Source organism: Caretta caretta, chromosome 4 (assembly GCF_965140235.1).
Source record: "Caretta caretta isolate rCarCar2 chromosome 4, rCarCar1.hap1, whole genome shotgun sequence".
In the NCBI taxonomy this organism is placed as follows: Eukaryota; Metazoa; Chordata; order Testudines; family Cheloniidae; genus Caretta; species Caretta caretta.
In genome coordinates this window covers 107,481,467-107,501,954 of record NC_134209.1, presented here as the reverse complement: position 1 = coordinate 107,501,954, position 20,488 = coordinate 107,481,467, and the positions used below count along the sequence as shown (strand labels likewise).

Below are 20,488 nucleotides of genomic sequence, written 5' to 3'. Positions count from 1 at the left end.
ATCAAGGGTAGTGACCCTGGGAAATGTGCAGGTCATAGTGGATGGCTTTGCTGCAATGGGATTCCCTAACTGTGGTGGGGCTATAGACGGAACCCATATCCCTATCTTGGCACCGGAGCACCAAGCCGCCGAGTACATAAACCGCAAGGGGTACTTTTCGATAGTGCTGCAAGCTCTGGTGGATCACAAGGGACGTTTCACCAACATCAACGTGGGATGGCCGGGAAAGGTGCATGATGCTCGCATCTTCAGGAACTCTGGTCTGTTTCAAAAGCTGCAGGAAGGGACTTTATTCCCAGACCAGAAAATAACTGTTGGGGATGTTGAAATGCCTATATGTATCCTTGGGGACCCAGCCTACCCCTTAATGCCATGGCTCATGAAGCCGTACACAGGCAGCCTGGACAGTAGTCAGGAGCTGTTCAACTACAGGCTGAGCAAGTGCAGAATGGTGGTAGAATGTGCATTTGGACGTTTAAAGGCGCGCTGGCGCAGTTTACTGACTCGCTTAGACCTCAGCGAAACCAATATTCCCACTGTTATTACTGCTTGCTGTGTGCTCCACAATATCTGTGAGAGTAAGGGGGAGACGTTTATGGCAGGGTGGGAGGTTGAGGCAAATCGCCTGGCTGCTGGTTACGCGCAGCCAGACACCAGGGCGGTTAGAAGAGCACAGGAGGGCGCGGTACGCATCAGAGAAGCTTTGAAAACCAGTTTCATGACTGGCCAGGCTACGGTGTGAAAGTTCTGTTTGTTTCTCCTTGATGAAACCCCCCGCCCCTTGGTTCACTCTACTTCCCTGTAAGCTAACCACCCGCCCCTCCTCCCTTCAATCACCACTTGCAGAGGCAATAAAGTCATTGTTGCTTCACATTCATGCATTCTTTATTCATTCATCACACAAATAGGGGGATGACTACCAAGGTAGCCCAGGAGGGGTGGTGGAGGAGGGAAGGAAAATGCCGCACAGCACTTTAAAAGTTTACAACTTTAAAATTTATTGAATGACAGCCTTCTTTTTTGGGGGCAATCCTCTGTGGTGGAGTGGCTGGTTGGCCGGAGGCCCCCCCACCGCGTTCTTGGGCGTCTGGGTGTGGAGGCTATGGAACTTGGGGAGGAGGGCGGTTGGTTACAGAGGGGCAGCAGTGGCAGTCTGTGCTCCAGCTGCCTTTGCTGCAGCTCAACCATACACTGGAGCATACTGGTTTGGTCCTGCAGCAGCCTCAGCATTGAATCCTGCCTCCTCTCATCACGCTGCCGCCACCTTTGAGCTTCAGCCCTGTCTTCAGCCCGCCACTTACTCTCTTCAGCCCGCCACCTCTCCTCCCGGTCATTTTGTGCTTTCCTCCACTCTGACATTATTTGCCTCCACGCATTCGTCTGTGCTCTGTCAGTGTGGGAGGACAGCATGAGCTCGGAGAACATTTCATCGCGAGTGCATTTTTTTTTCTTTCTAAGCTTCACTAGCCTCTGGGAAGGAGAAGATCCTGTGATCATTGAAACACATGCAGCTGGTGGAGAAAAAAAAGGGACAGCGGTATTTAAAAAGACACATTTTATAAAACAGTGGCTACAGTCTTTCAGGGTAAACCTTGCTGTTAACATTACATACATAGCACATGTGCTATCGTTACAAGGTCGCATTTTGCCTCCTCCCACCGCGTGACTACCCCCTCAACCTTCCCCCCTCCCTGTGGCTAACAGTGGGGAACATTTCTGTTTAGCCACAGGCAAACAGCCCAGCAGGAATGGGCTCCTCTGAGTGTCCCCTGAAGAAAAGCACTCTATTTCAACCAGGTGACCATGAATTATATCTCACTCTACTGAGGATAACACAGAGAGATAAAGAACGGATGTTGTTTGAATGCCAGCAAACATACACCACAATGCTGTGTTCTACAATGTTTCCCGAGTACGTGTTACTGGCCTGGAGTGGTAAAGTGTCCTACCATGAAGGACGCAATAAGGCTGCCCTCCCCAGAAACCTTTTGCAAAGGCTTTAGGACTACATCTAGGAGAACCGCAAATGCCAGGGCAAAGTAATCCTTTCACATGCTTGCTTTTAAACCATGTATAGTATTTTAAAAGGTACACTCACCAGAGGTCCCTTCTCCGCCTGCTGGGTCCAGGAGGCAGCCTTGGGTGGGTTCGGGGGTACTGGCTCCAGGTCTAGGGTGAGAAACAGTTCCTGGCTGTCGGGAAAACCGGTTTCTCCGCTTGCTTGCTGTGAGCTATCTACAACCTCCTCCTCATCATCATCTTCTTCGTCCCCAAAACCTGCTTCCGTATTGCCTCCATCTCCATTGAAGGAGTCAAACAACACAGCTGGGGTAGTGGTGGCTGAACCCCCTAAAATGGCATGCAGCTCATCATAGAAGCGGCATGTTTGGGGCTCTGACCCAGAGCGGCTGTTCGCCTCTCTGGTTTTCTGGTAGGCTTGCCTCAGCTCCTTCAGTTTCACGCGGCACTGCTTCGGGTCCCTGTTATGGCCTCTGTCCTTCATGCCCTGGGAGATTTTCAGAAAGGTTTTGGCATTTCGAAAACTGGAACGGAGTTCTGATAGCACGGATTCCTCTCCCCAAACAGCGATCAGATCCCGTACCTCCCGTTCGGTCCATGCTGGAGCTCTTTTGCGATTCTGGGACTCCATCATGGTCACCTGTGCTGATGAGCTCTGCATGGTCACCTGCAGCTTGCCACGCTGGCCAAACAGGAAATGAGATAAAAAGTTCGCGGTTCTTTTCCTGTCTACCTGGCCAGTGCATCTGAGTTGAGAGTGCTGTCCAGAGCGGTCAGAATGGAGCACTCTGGGATAGCTCCCGGAGGCCAATACCATCGAATTGTGTCCACAGTACCCCAAATTCGAGCCGGCAACGTCGATTTAAGCGCTAATCCACTTGTCAGGGGTGGAGTAAGGAAATCGATTTTAAGAGCCCTTTAAGTCGAAATAAAGGGCTTCATTGTGTGGACGGGTGCAGGTTTACATTGATTTAACGCTGCTAAATTCGACCTAAAGTCCTAGTGTAGACCAGGGCTAAGTGTCTTGGAAAACTTATTCTTTTCTCCTTCCTAAGTGTTATCAGACAACTATTGTCTGCTTTTGTATCTCTTTTCTTTGTTACCTCTTGTGAGGTAGTGGAAATTTTCTACAATATTTTTGTGATGCTCATGTGTGCCTCAGTTTCCTCTCTGCACTTTCCATTGCTTCCCCATGGTTGCAAAAAGGGTTAAAAAGCTGCTCTTGAGACAGAGCAGGAGACGTGAAGTGTTTTGTCACATAACTGTCTCAGGTGGAATGAATGGATCATTAAGGACTCACTGGAGGATCCAGAAAAAAACAAACGGGAGCCCCAACTACTGGATGGACTGACTGACCGACACCTATCCAAAGGAATCTGCAGCAGGCAGAACATGTGAACTCAGCATAGCTCGGCAGGAGGGGATAAGGGCTGGCTTTTGGAGAAACTTAGCAGCTCTCTCCTGGGACTGACAGAGAGACAGATACAGAAATGGATTCCATAACAGCTTGGCTGGCTGATTGCTCTGGCTTACCCGGTATGTAACCATGTCTTAATTTTAGTTCTGTATGCAAGCCTAAGGACGACCCAATCCTGTGTTCCAGTCGACTAATAATCTCTACTCTGTTGGCTGCTTGCTTTCACTTTAAATACTCAGAGTCCTGTGCCCTGAAGTGTATAGCACAAGCCTGCCGCAGGAGTCTGGCTTGGCTGGATTTGCTGCAGGGAGCCACAGAGAGAGAAAGGGTTCACTGGTGCTGGAAGGCCCAGTCTGGGAGTTTTGGAGTCGTGGAGGCCAGGGGACTGTCCTGTGGAACTGGGTGGGTCCTTGGGGTCCAGCACACTAAAAGGGTCACTCCCAAGCACCTGGACAGGTTTGTAGAAATTTTGGTGGTGACCAGAACACCTAGAACCCCGCCCCCCGCAAACTCCCCACACACACCTGCCTAAGGCTCTGGGAGGGAGTTTGGGTGCAAGCTCTGGGATGGGGATGGGGCAGGGGATTGGGGTGCAGGCTCTGGGAGGGAATTTTGGTGCAGAAGGGGTGAGAGGTCAGGCTCCGGGAGGGAGTTTGGGAACAAAAGTAGGTGCAGGGGAGCGGTGGGAGTGCAAGAGGGAGTTGGGGGGGTGCGGGGTTCAGGATGGGGGTGTGGGAGGGGGTGAGGGGTGCAGGCTTTGGGAGGGAGTTTGGGGGCAAGAGGATGTGCGGGGGTGGGGGTGCAGGAGGAAATCTGGGGGCCGAAGGGTGTGTTTGCGGAGGGGATGTGGATTCAGGCTCTGGAAGTGGATGCGGGGGTTCGATGCTTACCAGTGGCTCCTAGCCGGGGCAGGCCGGGGGGGGGTCTCCTCACGCTGCTGTCTCCAGGCACCGCCCCTGAAGCTTCCCATTGGCTGCAGGGGTGTTTGGGGCCGGGGTAGCGCGCAGCAGCACAACCCCCTCACACAGGCTGCAAGGACCTGCCCGCAGCCATGTGAAACGAGAGCGTAGGAAGCTGCTCAGCCCCGCTGCGCAGCTGGGTGGCTGCGGGAGCCCCCGGGCTATTTTAAATCGCCCGGGGGCGGCAGGTGGGGCCGGGGGAAGCATGGGGGGAGTGTGTGGGGGGGGGGGGGGGCGGGAAAACTTTGCTAGAGCTGGGCCACTGGGACAGGAATATTCCTGGTGCCCAGGCACCACGGGCCCATAGAACTCGCCGCCCATGCTCCCAAGGGACTGGTTACAGGCTATGGCATAAACCAGACCCTGTGAATCCATGACCCCTGTTTTCCTTTGATCCCTGACATGTATTGCTGGAGCATCAAGGAGAGGGTTACAGAACATGAAACTGCTGGATTATCTTGCTACTTTATTCTCATGACCTGAAGTGTCACTGGAACTGTGTGAAACTTTGAGTGTGTCTCTGTAAGCTCTAACTGAATAGTAAATACTTCTCTGTGCCTTGTTAAGATGCTCAGTGTTGCAATGCCTAATTGATTTAGGAGCCCAAGTCTCATTTTCAAAAGGGCTTCAGGCACTTGGGAGCTAAGTGTCTAAATCCTTTTTGAAAATGAGACTTGGGCACTGCAATACTGATTGTAGCAACAACTAATTACCTTTACAAACCTGGGCCTTACAGCCTCTCCCTCTCCAGAATCTGAGTCTATACAGTCCCCACTAGTTATTCAGTGTAACTGCAGAAGGCAAAATAAGAACAAAATACAAGATATTCAAAAAACAGACACTGCCACTTCAGCTATGGATCAGAATTTAAACCAAATTAAAAATCTATAAATTAAGTGAACAAATGTTTAATATTAAATTAAAAAAGAAAACCTTTGTCCACCTACTTTTCTGAAAAGCAGCCTTCCAGAGGATAGGCTAGAAGTATTCCTTGAGATTCTTTAAGACCAGCTTCTCCAGCCCATTAGGCAGCTTGAAGTGGCCAGATATGGCCAGTGGAGAATTCTGCCTGTGCAAGTATCCACTGATACAATTCTGGTGGAGGTGGCTTTGCCACTCCCTCTGGCAGCTGTCCCCTGAACCCCAGTGTGGGTCACAGGGGGAAGGAGGCATGTTGGGAGAGTTCTGGTGGGTATTGCTTCATAAATAACAAATCAATTTATTAACACTGATTAATTTGCTACATCTGTGTGAGGTAGGGATTGCACCCATTTTACAGATAAATGAAGTGAGTTAGAAGTATAAAAGGTTCAATCCTACTTCTATTAGAGTCCATGGCAAAGTTCCTATTAAACTAAATGTGAGAACGATTATCCCCTAAGGGACCTGTAAACTTGGCCACTGCCTCTCTGTGCTGAGGAGTTGATAGGCCATCCCTGAGCATCTCCCTCCTTCTCCTTACTGGAAGGAGAATGGGCTAGGGTGATGCTGGAAGCCATCTTGACCATTGCTTCCCCTTGATACAATGGAGGGAACAGAATGGAACTATTTTCCCCTCATCACAGGGAACAGAGGGCCATATTTAATGTCTCCCTGCCTGCAATGATCTCAGTAGATCGCACGGGTTACTTGGAGCTGCAGAGTTCCTGGGAAATCTTCATAACCTTTCTGGGACCTGAATTTCACCATCTGGTAACTGCTGGAACAGACTCACATGAAGTCAGATTAACATACTTTGACCATGGTGAGAAATAACAAGTGTTGTCCAATTAAAAAAAGGGAGAAGGCATCTTTTTCTTTTAAGAGCGACTGAATGGCTGAAAAACTGACAGTTAAAACCGGACAGATAAGATCATGTTTATACCTTTTGCTAGCAGGAAGTGTAGGCATTGCCAAATAAGAGATTAAATATTACCTATTTTTAAAATAACATTTCATAGCAGTAACTGCTGACTGCTGGCTTTGCAGTCACTTACATTTTAAAAAAAGAAAACATTGAAGGATTTCTTTTTTAATAGATGCAGATTATGTTGTTATACTATCTTATGCTGCAAATCCAAAAAGTGCAAAGTGGAGGATGTATTTCTATATATATATAGATATATATAGTGCCAGTCTTTTACTTATTTCCCCCCTTTCACTGAAATGTGATTTTACTTGTAAATAGCAGAGAGTCTGCATTTAAAAACACTGTTCATGTTTATCATCTCTCAGTTATATCCACTCCCCAATACAAACACACACACACAATGGAGGACAGTCACTTAGGGTATGTCTACATTGCAGTTAGACACCTATGGCTGGCTCAAAGTTTGTGGGGCTGGGACTAAGGGGCTGTCTAATTGCAGTGCAGATGTTCAGTCTTGGCTTGCAGCTGGAGCTTTGGGACCCTCCCACCTCAGAGGGTCCTAGAGCCTGTGCTTCAGCCTGAGCATCTACACAAAGGATGACCAAACTTACTGACCCTCTGAGCCGCATACGACTGTCTTCAGAAGTTCGAGAGCCAGAGTGTGTCTGCAGGAAGCGCCTGCTGGGGCTTAGGACTTCAGCTCTGCTCCAGCTGAAGCCCCAAACCCCGGCAGGCACGCCCCACAGGGCTGAAGCCCTGAGCCCCTCCTCCCTGATAGGCAGAAGCCCCTACCCCATCACCCTGCTGCAAGGCAGAAGTCCCGAGCTCCCCCCGCCCCCAAGTCTGGTAGGTGGAGAATGGGGGTGGGGACCTCCGAGAGCCACACTTAAAAACGGCTCATGAGCCACAGTTTGGCCACCCTTGGTCTACACAACAATTAAACAGCCCCATGAGCCTGAGTCAACTGGCATGGGCCAGCTGTGGGTTTTTAATTGCAGTGTAAACATTCGCCTATTTTCTCCGTTTATTGTATTTAGCACCTTGTGTAACAAGTCTTGAGAGACTGAGTTCATTTAGAACAAGAATGTGCATTCATTAATCTTTGTATACAATAAGTAAAAGTTTGAATCAACAAATTAAAATGATCGTTACAGTGTTGCATGTGGGTTAGAAGTCTTAAACAGTATTTATTATAAAAAAATAAAAAAGTTATTATGAGATGGTTCACTAACTAAATCAGCAGAGTTATTCTACTTCCCAACATCTAAGATCATCATAATGGTCTAAATTTAAAACCCTTCCTTGCCACAAGTTCAGGATATGCAAGAATATTGTAGATTTTAAACCTAGATTCTCACGTTTCCAGTTCTGCAACCAATGACATGCCCATTTTGTTCAAACTAATATTAAAGTTTATTAACTGTTTCATTAAGAAATATTTTCCATGAGATTCAGAGGGCGGAAAATAATAGAAATAAAATTACTCAGAGGAAAACAACAAAATGCTCCTTTAACACCATGGCAATATGTATCTGAATTACATATTAACACTGAACACCTATTTTAAGGTATTGAGTGCTCTTTGAAACTAGAATTTTTCCCTTTTACTAATGGAATTTTAACAATAGGAAGAGTTTTCCTTCTCACAGCATGTAAAGCTACATCCAGAAGTTTTTGTTGTTTTCAGCCTAAATCACTTCTAAGAGAAAAATAAGGTACAGCTAAATGCACACAAACACATGCCATGAATAACCTGACACACTTTAAAGTCCATTGTTTTGAAAATTTCCCATCTCTCTAAAGCTGTCAAGAATAAAGAATTTATTTCACCATGTTGCACTGCAGCAGTTTTAAAAGAAGAAAACAACAAGGAATACTAGCTTTATGTACGATGAAATATTAATTTTCAAAAACGCTCTGATTCCCTAAGGTACAGGGATACCACACGAAATCATACACCCTATGCTGGTTCACTAATTTTACAGCATTTAGAAATTATTACTTATTCCTCAACTCACCCAAAAATCAACTATTAATCCCTTACAAATTGCTTCTACCTGGATTAGATTCAATTTAACTCCAAACCTAACTAAAAATCTATAGAAAGACTCAATAAGTCTCTGGATCAGCCCTTTAAAATAAAATTTCACCCACTGCAGGGACCATTAAAATATAAAAAAAATATTACTTGATCTCTCAGTGTTTCTGAAGCACGCATCTCTGCAATATCTAGTAGCTGCCAATTTGTAGGCCAGATATAAATGAAATCATCATGATGTACAGTAAGCATTTGTGGATTAAAGACCCCCTTCACTATCTACTAGGAAATGATCAGATAAAGGCACAGGTGGTTAAGATGAAAACCACCCAAAACTGTTCTTCACACCTTTATCAAAAAGGCAAGTTCAAATCATTCACTGGATTTACCAGCCAATACAGATGGTTCACGCCTTATTTTACAATCCTAGCAGCTAGATAAATGGACTTGATAAATGGACTAGATAAATGGACTTGATCATGGGCCACAGACTCCTGTGGATGCCCAGTGGTCCAAATCACTGAAGACATCTGTGAATGGAGTCACTGCTGAGAACTACTTTCAGAAAATTTGCTTGATATTAAGTATGTCTAAAGATACTTCCGGGAATCACGATTTTTGCTGTTTTTACTAGTGAAGGATTTTTTCCCCCAAAATTGGAGCTGCTGATACTCAACATCTTTTAAAAAATCAGGCTTTAACTGTCTTACAAAGCACCAGTCATGACATCCATGAGCCACTGCAAAGGAAAATACCACATTTGGCGTCTTGACCTCTTTCTGTCACATCAACAAACTATCCACTCTAGAAGATGCCAGAGGTGAATTAAAGATGGTAAATTAGCACAACACTCAGGTGTTTTAATGCTCTGGGAGCTTTAAAATGGGCACTAATGGTTAAAATGGGCACTAATGGTTAAAATCCTTAAATTTGCAAAAAAAAAAAACCCAAAAACTTAACTTCTTAGGAAAAAACCTTTTAAGAACCAAGAAATTGCCATACTGGATCAGACCAATGTTTCATTTAGTTCAGTGCTCCATCTCCGACACTGACCAGTACTAGAAGCTTCACAGGACGGGGAAAGAATCCCTCATATTACATGAAGTGACCGTTTTCTGAAATTTTTCTCAATAGTTTCTCTCAATTTTCTAAATATTATTTTCCTGCAGTTCAAGTATAAAGGAATAAAGTTCAGGAGTGAAATTCTGGTCCCACTGACTTCAGTGAGGCCACGAGTTTACTCCAGAAACCATAGCAGTCTGGGCAGTCCGTCATAGAAATGCCACTTCACTGCACAACGAAAGAGCTCATTCTGGGGGAAGAAATGGATTGGAGAGCCTTCATTTTCAGAAGCTGGCATTACTTTGGCTTACATTGTCCCCGTTTAACAACATTAGCTCTTAAAAATGATGCCTGCTTACATTTGACTGAGAGGGGAGATAATTTACTACTGCTTTTGTTCGTGGGAGAGGGACAACTGTTTTTTGGGGCTGGGGGGGAGTCGTCACAATATAAAAACTATTTTTAAATGAAAGCTTACAATCCACAATAAAGAAAAAAAATCCAGAAATTGCTCAAAGGCCCTAAAGGTTACAGAATAAAAGAGCTTATTTGTACCCACAATTCTCCAGGGCCTCATCCGTGGAGACTGTCAATTATGCAGAGAGCTAGTGAACACAATATTAAACCATTTAATCAAACATATACTGCAGATGCCACTAATATTTTCTTCAACTGGTTTCTTGCTTCAGACAACAAAGACGCAGACTGTACATGATGTACACTAAGAAAGAATATCAAATCAGAAATTGAGATCTTATTACACTGACCACGTCTAGTCTAACAAAGAGAAATCTCTAACTCTAGATACTACAGCAATACGATAATAATAATTATTAATAATGGAGAAAGATCAAATCCAACTAAAGTTAGTGCACCTGGTATTAAGGGTTTATTCAGGGTTTTTGTTCATTTGTTTTATATTTTTAATTCTTACAGTTATAGAGCCAAATATACCACTGGGTTAACTAGGCACAACTCTAATGAAATCACAGGAGTTGCATGCACTTACTCCAGCTGTGAATTTGGCCAAAAATGCACTGTTGAACAATTTTGATATAAAACTACTGCACTCCTGTAGCGAAACACACTTGTAATACATACATAGGTATGACAATTTCTTTGGCCCCAGATCACCTTTACAGAGAACAGGATTTGCCTCCCCACAAACTAATATCCTTTCATACAAATCCAAATATAAAAAGGTGACAAAGTCCATTAACTACAGTAAATGAATTATTTGCAGCTTTAAAAATAATATAGAAGAGCTGTAAATTGCAACCATGCTACCGCAGTAGTCACCATTATTGTTCAAATAATTAATGGACCCCGGCTTTCAAAACGTGAAACCCAGTGATTTCAACTTCTGAATTAGCATACAGAACAGCAGAATACAGCATAAAATGCATTATTTAAATGTCAGATTTTTTTAAAAGGATATCCTAAAATTGGGGTTTTTTCTAATAGATTTGAATATTTTTAAAAAAACATCTTTCCGCCCTGTAAAGCCTCAAAAGCTTGAAATAAATATATCTTATCCTGTAGATTTTGTACTCATACACCATGTACCAGAATTACCAGCTCACATCACCATTAGTGCGTTAGATGCACCTTCTGTTTGTTTTAAATTAATAATTTCTCAGCAACAAAGGGCTAGGTGTTTAAAAGAAATGAATGATCATCTGGAACTGATTAAGTGCTTTGAATTTTAAAAAATTAAGGTCAAATTTAGGATCCACCATCATTGGGACCTCAGCTGTGGTACCTGACAGTGCCCCTTTTATAGAAGGTTGTCAGCTTTCTTAATTTTATGAGGAGCTATGTATTAGAGTATGTCTACACTACGAAATTAGGTCGAATTTATAGAAGTCGGTTTTTTAGAAATCGGTTTTATATATTCGAGTGTGTGTGTCCCCACAGAAAATGCTCTAAGTGCATTAAGTGCATTAACTCGGCGGAGTGCTTCCACAGTACCGAGGCTAGAGTCGACTTCCGGAGCGTTGCACTGTGGGTAGCTATCCCACAGTTCCCGCAGTCTCCACTGCCCATTGGAATTCTGAGTTGAGATCCCAATGCCTGATGGGGCTAAAACATTGTCGCGGGTGGTTCTGGGTACATATCGTCAGGCCCCCGTTCCCTCCCTCCCTCCGTGAAACCAAGGGCATAAAATCGTTTCGCACCTTTTTTCCTGAGTTACCTGTGCAGACGCCATACCACGGCAAGCACAGAGCCCACTCAGCTCACTGTCACCGTATGTCTCCTGGGTGCTGGCAGACGCGGTACTGCATTGCTACACAGCAGCAGCAACCCATTGCCTTGTGGCAGCAGACGGTGCAATAGGACTGGTAGCCTTCATCGTCATGTCCTAGGTGCTCCTGGTCGCCTCTGTGAGGTCGATCAGGAGTGCCTGGGCAGACATGGGCGCAGGGACTAAATTTGGAGTGACTTGACCAGGTCATTCTCTTCAGTCCTGCAGTCAGTCCTATTGAACCGTCTTATGGTGAGCAGGCAGGCGATACGGATTGCTAGCAGTCGTACTGTACCATCTTCTGCCGGGCAGGCAAGAGATGAGGATGGCTAGCAGTCGTACTGTACCATCTTCTGCAGAGCAGCCATTAGAGGTGGATGGCATGCAGTCCTTCTGCACCGTCTGCTGCCAGCCCAAGGTGTAAAAGATAGATGGAGTGGATCAAAACAAGAAATAGACCAGATTTGTTTTGTATTCATTTGCTTCCCCCCATCCCCCGTCTAGGGGACTCATTCCTCTAGGTCACACTGCAGTCACTCACAGAGAAGGTGCAGCGAGGTAAATCTAGCCATGTATCAATCAGAGGCCAGACTAACCTCTTTGTTCCAATAAGAACAATAACTTAAGTGCACCATTTCTTATTGGAACCCTCCGTGAAGTCCTGCCTGAAATACTCCTTGATGTAAAGCCACTTCCTTTGTTGATTTTAACTCCCTGTAAGCCAACCCTGTAAGCCATGTCGTCAGTTGCCCCTCCCTGCATCAGAGCAACGGCAAACAATCGTGCATCTGAGTTGAGAGTGCTGTCCAGAGCAGTCACAATGGAGCACTCTGGGATAGCTCGCGGAGGCCAATACCATCGAATTGTGTCCACAGTACCCCAAATTTGACCTGGCAAGGCCAATTTAAGCGCTAATCCACTTGTCAGGGGTGGAGTAAGGAAATCGATTTTAAGAGCCCTTTAAGTCGAAATAAAGGGCTTCATCATGTGGACGGGTGCAGGTTTACATCGATTTAACGCTGCTAAATTCGACCTAAAGTCCTAGTGTAGACCAGGGCTTAGTCTCACCATTAGGTTTAGCTATGATTTACTTCATTCATATATTTCAGGGCCAGAAGGGACCATAATGATCATCTAATCTTACCTCGGGACTCATAACTCTCCCAAAACAAGCTACTGCTTGGTAAGGAGAATTGTAATGTCCCTTTCTTCTCCCAGATTGTCTCACTTATCCCCAGCTGTCTATACAATGAGACTCAAGAGAAACAACAAACACATTTTTAAAGAATGATAGTTATTAAGAGTTGAGGGAAACATTTCTTCACTTTTGTACCTGTTTCATCAGGTGAACTTGGAGAAGCACTGTCCTGCGATAACGTTGTCCAGCTGGAGTCTTCATCACTTGGAGCCAGATTTTGAATCCGATGTAATGCACAATCTGTTTTGGCTCCAGTTTTAGGATGGTCCTTCTTAGTCTCAGGACTTGATGATACAGTGGCTACTTGGCCATCTTCTGGACTGGACAGCTTGTTTTGTTTCTGAGGCAACACATCCCCATTGACAATCATGGTAGAAGCCTGGCTGTTACTTTGTGCCGCTTTCTCCTCCATCACTACATGGCTGTTCCCAAAATTTTGTTCTAGTTCCCTGGTTGATGTTTCCAGATCTGCATAGTAATTTAGGAAGCTCTTGCTCCTCCTAGGTTGAGAAGAGAATATTTCACAGCCTGCAGAATCCTGAGGGGTTGGCTCTTTACCTTCTAACTTCTCAGAAGTTATGTTTATGCCTGCAGTCATAGTGAGATTTTTGTTGGGATCCTGTTGCCCCTGTTCTGCTGCTTTTCTAAGCTGATTTTCTCCATTCTTCACCAGCTTTATATTGGCAGAGTTGTTCCCCAGAAGGGGCTGTGCTGCTGGATCCGAAAGGCCCATGGCTGTCTGAATGTTAGTTAATGCATATTTTTTCCTGCATTTTGGGGGAGTGCTGTTCTTTGTTTCTGTATGCTTTATTTCCGCATTCAATAGTTCATTATGGGAGGAGCGTAGGTTAAGAGTATTTGGGGGAGTGGCAGGATTATTGCGATTCACAATGTCTGTCGTGCTATTGCTTGCCATAAACACAGCCAACGCGTCCACACTGGAGTCAACTAGAAAAGAAAAACAAATATTCATGAGATACATTAATTGTATACTCCTTGTAACAGAGCTTTTGGAAATGGGATGCAACGTTTTATGTAATGTGCAAAGAATAGTTTCTACAAACTAAGCAGGAAGGAGGACAGACACCTCAACAGAAAAGATCAGTTTATTAAATATGGAGGTCCAAAGGCAAAAAGGGTGGAGATGACATTGGGAAATGTTAAGTTGTTAAGAAAAGTATACAAGGTTTTTGACCCCAAATTTTATTTTACATTTTTGCATGTTTGAGCTACTGTGTTCCAACTAGGTAAATTCTGGGGAGGGAGAGAAGTACTTTGCATCTGCTTTGCTGCCCTGAAGTTCATCATCCTCTCTCTCTCACTAAAACTTAAATGTTTCACCGCCTCATCAGCCAAGGAGTAGGGCAAGAATTTCTTTAGGACTCATCAGTAGTGAGTTGATGAATGCCTGAAGAGTGAGTGGCCCTACAGACCAAAGCAAGACACTACTCCCTTTCCACTCTGGTAGAAATGAAACATTGTTATTACTTATTTTAGGGCTGACTGGCAAAGCCAGCTATTGCCTCTTAACAGCTTCAAGAAATGTACCACAGCTGTTTGCAAATTTTTTTGTACAGCTGTGCTAATTTTTTGGCAATTCTCTAGTGTTTTTACGCATACATGCTATGCTATTTTGTTAGCTATAGTGTTTTTATAATACTGTACATATTTAGCAACAATTTTTTCACATCCGCACAAAAAACACAATTTGGCAAATTTATCCCTAATGCAATTCTACTGATTCCTAAGAAGTTACTCCAGGGATGAATGTGGCCCACTATTTTTATAGTTCACAACATCTTTGGCTATTGATAAGCTGTACTTTCAAAGGGAGACTCCATATATTCCGTAACTGGACTACAACATTCTTCTACTTTTCTTAGTGGTTTGCAACTTGTGGGCAAACTCTCAGCTTGTCCGAGACATTGCTCAAGCTCTCAGAGAACTAGGCTTGGGCAGGGAGAGGATTTTCAGACTGTGATGAAATGATCAAGTAAAGGATTTTTTATTTAAAAAAAAAAAAAGTAGCTTTTGTTTCCTCTGCTGCCTACTGTCACTGCCATAGTAAAGTATGGCTCCCATTAATCATAATAAATACACCCTGAATGCTTCCTGTTACTCACTCTTTTGAGAGGCCAATTAGTAATCACTCCCTCTGACAGAGTATGAAGCACCGTCTCCGTTTGTTCCTAGTTCTCAGACAGGGCTGATTTGCACAGTAAAATGAGGGGTTGGCTGTACGTATATCCATGGATAAAAAACTATAGTCTGAGCCAGCCACTGGGAGAACTTTCTAGTTAAGATGTATTGCACCTTTGAGTATTAAATATGTGAAAGAAGAGACTACTGTAAAATGTGGATTTAAAAAAAATTAAGAACTTGTGGGCTTTTTCTTAATATACAAAATAAGGAACACTATATGAAAGGTTTAATTAAATTCAGGTACACTTGTTAACCTTACAGTTTAACTTATTTTCAAAATTACATATTTCATTTCATTTAAACCTTAGAAAACAGACTAATGTATCCTTTACTCTCTCTTTTCCTCTGTATCACAGACGTAGAGTAACTTCCAGTCCTAAGGGGTGGTTTACAAAGGGTTTAAACACACGATTTTTCATGATCTGATTACTGTGATTTCCTCAAATTCTGGTCTGTTAGCCTTCTAACTTTAGTTTTAGTTATTTAGTTAATAATAAATGTGTATTTTTATTATTGTAACCATGGGACGTTTCAAAAAATATCACAAATTTCTGAAATTTGTGTTTCCCACAGATAATTAAATACTTTTAAGAGTTGCCATCTCACATCTTGTCCGTCAGATTGATACTTCAAGATGCAAAGTAATGTCATGACTCATCTGGTTGAGGTCTCAACATAAAGTTATGCACAAGGGCCCTCTGTTATAAAAGCATGTATGTAGATTTTTTTGTCTCAGAACAAGAAGTTACTTGAATTTATTGATTTGCTTTTTTAATTTCTTTTGGTTTGGTTTTTAATTTCTTTTGGTCTGAACGCAATCTAGACGTTAAACACTCATAGACTTTAAGGTCAGAAGGAATCATCGTGATTATCTAGTCTGACCTCCTGCACATTGCAGGCCACAAAACCTCACCAACTCACTTCTGACTTATAACCTGTAATAGATCCATAACCTCTGCTGAGTTACTTAAATCCTTACATCATGATTTAAAGACTTCAAGTTACAGAGAATCCACCATTTACACTAGTTTACACCCTGGCCCCATGCTGCTGAGGAAGGTGAAAAATACCAGAGTCTCTGCCAATCTAACTTGGGGGAAAATTCCTTCTTGACCCCTAATATGACAATCAGTTAGACCCTGAGTATATGGCAAGACCCAACAGCAAGACATCTGGGAAAGAATTCTCTGTAGTTACTCAGAGCCCTCCCCACCTAGTGTCCCATCACTGGCTGCTGGAGATATTTGCTGCTAGCAGTCGCAGATCAGTTACGTACCATTATAGGCAGTCTCATCGTATCATCCCCTCAATAAACCTATCAAGTTCAGTCTTGAAGCCAGTTAGGTTTTTTGCCCCCACTGTTTCCCTTAGAGTGGTGTTCCAGAACTTCACTTCTCTGATGGTTAGAAACCTTTGTCTCATTTCAAAACTAAACTTGTTGATGAGCAGATAATATCCGTTTGTTCTTGTGTCCTCATTGGCCCTTAATTTAAGTAACTCCTCTCCCTCCTCGGTATTTATTCCTCTGATGTCTTTACAGATAGCAACCATATCTCCCCTCAGCCTTCTTTTGGTTAGGCTAAACAAGCCAAGCCCTTTGAGTCTCCTAAGTAGGTTTTCCATTCCTCTGATCATCCTAGTTGCCCTTCTCTGCACCTGTTCCAGTTTGAATTCATCTTTCTTAAACATGGGAGACCAGAACTGCACATAGTATTCCAGGTGAGGTCTCATCAGTGCCTTGTATAACGGTACTACCGCTTCCCTGTCTCTACTGGCAATACCTCGCCTGATGCAACCTACGACTGCATTAGCCTTTTTCATGGCCGCATCACATTGGTGGCTCATTGTCATCCTGTGATCAACCAACACACTCTTTGTAAAACTTTTAAGGAAAGGATAATTGTGACCCCTGCCAGTTTATGCCTGGTAGAGTGTCCAAAATTGTATGCTATTTATGCAGGCCAGTTTTTGAAATCAGAAAATCATAGTACATTTCAGTAAAATAAAACGTAAAATAATAATAATAATAATAATAATCATCATCTAACTATGACAACCTGAAATAAGATTACAATCTATATACAGTTAATTAACAGTTAATTAATATTGTTACAAGCAGGCACCCCAGTTGTGAAGATTCCAGTGTCCACTGCAATGTTTTTCTAACTACTTTTTGTCTCAAACAGAATTCTTAAGAAACATATATCTTCCTAGATAAAGTTCAAACACATCCTTCCACATGATTTACTCAGTCTCCAGTGGATTGCATTTCAAATGACAAAATCAACACATGGAGACGTAAGTACAAACCAACATGATTATTAGTCTACTAAGTAAACATCTACCACGAATACTGACTCATTCCTAGAAAGTGAATCATGAGCTAAGGTTTTAAATGGCTCAACATGAAGTTATTGTACCTCACTGTTGTTTATACATTACATTGTTTATACAGGTTTCAGAGTAGCAGCCATGTTAGTCTGTATTCGCAAAAAGAAAAGGAGTACTTGTGGCATCTTAGAGACTAACAAATTTATTTGAGAATGCATCCGATGAAGTGAGCTGTAGCTCACGAAAGCTTATGCTCAAATAAATTGGTTAGTCTCTAAGGTGCCACAAGAACTCCTTTTCTTCTTATTGTTTATACATTAACTCAAATGTGCAACTCCTAACCATCATAGCCTAAGTAGTGCACATATTTAGAGGAGGGAGTATGTCCTCTCATGAAGTAGATTTTTGGTTATCTTCCATTGACCCTGCCGTCATACTCATCTACACACTCATTTACAAAGTGCTGTTCCTACGCTATCAGGCAGCTCCTGCATCCTATAATTTGTATTCCATTCCTTGTTCTACCTGAAACTGAAGTATTAAGCAGAGCTAGGAGCAGCATCAGTTAGAAACAAATGAGTTGGGAATTAGTATTAATAGGTGCGGGGAGGATTGGACACAAGTACGTGGCAGAGAGAGGAGAACCAGAATGGAAATGAAGAAAGGAAAGGAGGAGGAGGAGTCAAATGGTAAGAAAGGAAGAAATTAGGGAGAGAAGGGGTTGGAACCAGATCAATAAGTGACAAAGCGAGAGATTAGAAAAAGGTGAAGTGAAGAAGAGAAACAACAGGAGGCAACAATGGACAAGGGAATATAGATGGGGAAAATCCATCCTGACGTGAAGAGCACTTCCTATCTATCAAGGATGGAAGACAATGCCTGAGAAAGAATTACTGCATGTACTAGAAAATATAGGCGTACTAAGGAAGGGCTTAAATTACCTGAAGGTAGGAGTGAGAACAGAAACAGAACATAAAGATAAAGAGTGAGAAGGAAAAGATAACACCCTACTTCAGGCACTAAGATGCTTTCATTCAGAATGTCAGTTTGTCCAGAGGAAGCATATCCCAATTTGCAATTCAAAACTTCAGGGAATCAGATTTCTTTTGGCGCCTCTTCTTCATCCACCCCCTTTAATTCTGAGTCAGGTGCAACTGTTTTCACTTGGTTACATCTCACAGTTAGAGTGTTCCTACCAATTCCCAAGGAAGTCCAAACTAGTTCCAACCCACATTTCCCCCTCAGTATTACCATTTTGATTTGGGAGTGTTTTCCACTCACTTCCCTCAGATGTATAAGTAATGTCACAAGAGGCAAAGCAAGGGAGGAGCTGGCCCCAAGTCTGTACTTCACATTTCCCAGTACACCATACAGTACTGCCTTTACATCGGAGGAGTGGGCAAACCTTTTGGCCAAAGGGCCACATCTGGGTTTGGAAATTGTATGGCGGGCCATGAACGCTCACAGAATTGGGGATTGGGGTGCAGGCTTTGGGGTGGGGCTGGAGAAGAGGGGTTTGGAGTGCAGGAACGTGCTCTGTGCTGGTTCAGAGGGCGGGAGGGGGATCAGGGATGGGGCAGGGGTGCAGGCTCCGGGCGGCACTTACCTCAAGCAGCTGCCGGAAGCAGCAGCATGTCCCCTCCGGCTCCTGCAGGCGCCCCCCCCCTGCAGCTCCCATTGGCTGTAGTTCCTGGACAATGGAAGCTGCAGGGGTGGTGCTTGGGGTGGGGGCAGCATGCAGAGCTCCCTGGCTGCCCCTACGTGTAGGAGCGGGTTGGGGGGACACACAACTGCTTCTGAGAGCAGCATAGCGCCACGGCAAACACGGAGTGGAGCAAGCCCCCAACCTCGCTCCCTGGCTGGAGCAGAGAAAACCCCAGACCCTGCTCCCCAGCGAGAGCTCGGAGGCGGATTAAAATGTCTGAAGGGCCGCAGTTTGCCCACCCCTGCTTTATGTGAACACATTTCACCTTTCTGCCTGCCAACCTCATAAACATGTAGTTCCAGTTCTGGGACTAGAGCCACTTGCAGTCTCCATTTCTCTCTCTCCCCCCCCCAGGGGTTTTATTCCCTTACTCTATTTTATTGTCAGAAAAATAATATCCCAGCATTTGCATAAAGGAGAGGAACAGCCTCCACCCACAGTGATGTGGATGTTGTTTTTTTGAATGGGACCCTGAGGTATCAGGATGTAAAATGAATGTACAATTTTCCTGTCAGAAAAGTGATCAACAACATGACTAGTGCTCCTAGGCATCATGGTAATACATATAATAAATATTAATCATAATACACAGCCTCTGGCTGCTCCAAGAATCTGGTTTCAGAGTTACGGAAGTATTTCAATATGGTAAAACTGATTCCATTGCCATTGCAGAAGCCAGTAATTACAAAGATGCCTTGCCATTATGGCACATTTACTTCCTAATGCACCTAGAGTAGGCATGTTACGATAGGACACACAGCACATCATTGAAAATAAAAAGGGAACATGAAGGATTTAAACTAATGAAGAAAAATAAATGTGTTTAATATTCATGATTACATTTAATTGAAATCATGAGACTTAAAGAAAATAAAATATTAAACCACAGTTTTCCATGAATTAACCCGAACCCTGTACTTCCAGAAAGACCATAAAGGAGCACTGCTCTTTAGCATACACAGCATAAAAGTGCTCCAAGTGGATAGGCCAGGATTCGTGGGAGACCACTGTTCCACTGGACCTGCTAATCCATAAGGGTCAGATCTTCCTGCTAGCACCCAGCCTGTGAGTGGACGGGAAAGAAACCTTGTCCCTCCTTAAAGTCCCAGAGAGTCTGCAGAGGCTTTTACAGTCTTATGTGCCCTAAGAAGCTGGAGACTTGAAAGAGCCACACACAATGGATTAACTGCCAATGCTCCCACCACTACATATGCAATGTCACACAGGGAGTCCCCACACATCAGAATGCTGTGCCACACAGTGTGTGCTCCCCCTTTACTCCACCCACACTTCCTATGCTCCCTTGTGTTATGTTATAGAACTGCACCTGCCAAAGACTTGCTTCACCTGCAGCGTGTAGCTACACGCAGCAGTGAATGGCTCCGGCAGCGGGAAGAAGCAGGGAAAGGCTCTGGCAGCAGGGAGCTTCCCTGAAGCAGGGAAAAGCTGTGAGAGCGAGACCA

General features: G+C 43.9%; 2 protein-coding genes across 9 annotated transcripts in view; both read right to left on the bottom strand.

Annotated features, from left to right (window-relative positions):
• Positions 1-20,488, bottom strand: part of APBB2 (amyloid beta precursor protein binding family B member 2) — a 328,999-nt gene that overhangs the window by 160,054 nt on the left and 148,457 nt on the right. For all 8 annotated transcript variants that reach the window (XM_048848487.2, XM_048848489.2, XM_048848488.2 and 5 more), the window contains one exon: positions 12,923-13,735. In XM_048848487.2, coding sequence (XP_048704444.2) covers positions 12,923-13,735 — 813 coding nt within the window. The remainder of the gene's footprint in view (positions 1-12,922; positions 13,736-20,488) is intronic.
• Positions 914-3,102, bottom strand: LOC125635992 (uncharacterized). Its single transcript, XM_048848510.2, has 2 exons — positions 2,099-3,102; positions 914-1,511 (listed from the first exon to the last, which is right to left on the bottom strand). Exons 1-2 carry the CDS (start codon positions 2,834-2,836, stop codon positions 1,494-1,496), a joined length of 756 nt encoding a protein of 251 aa, XP_048704467.2. The 5' UTR covers positions 2,837-3,102; the 3' UTR covers positions 914-1,493.

What these genes read in the sequence shown, in the direction of transcription:
- LOC125635992 (XM_048848510.2), bottom strand. Translation starts at nt 2,836, where the DNA reads ATGGTATTGGCCTCCGGGAGCTATCCCAGAGTGCTCCATTCTGACCGC.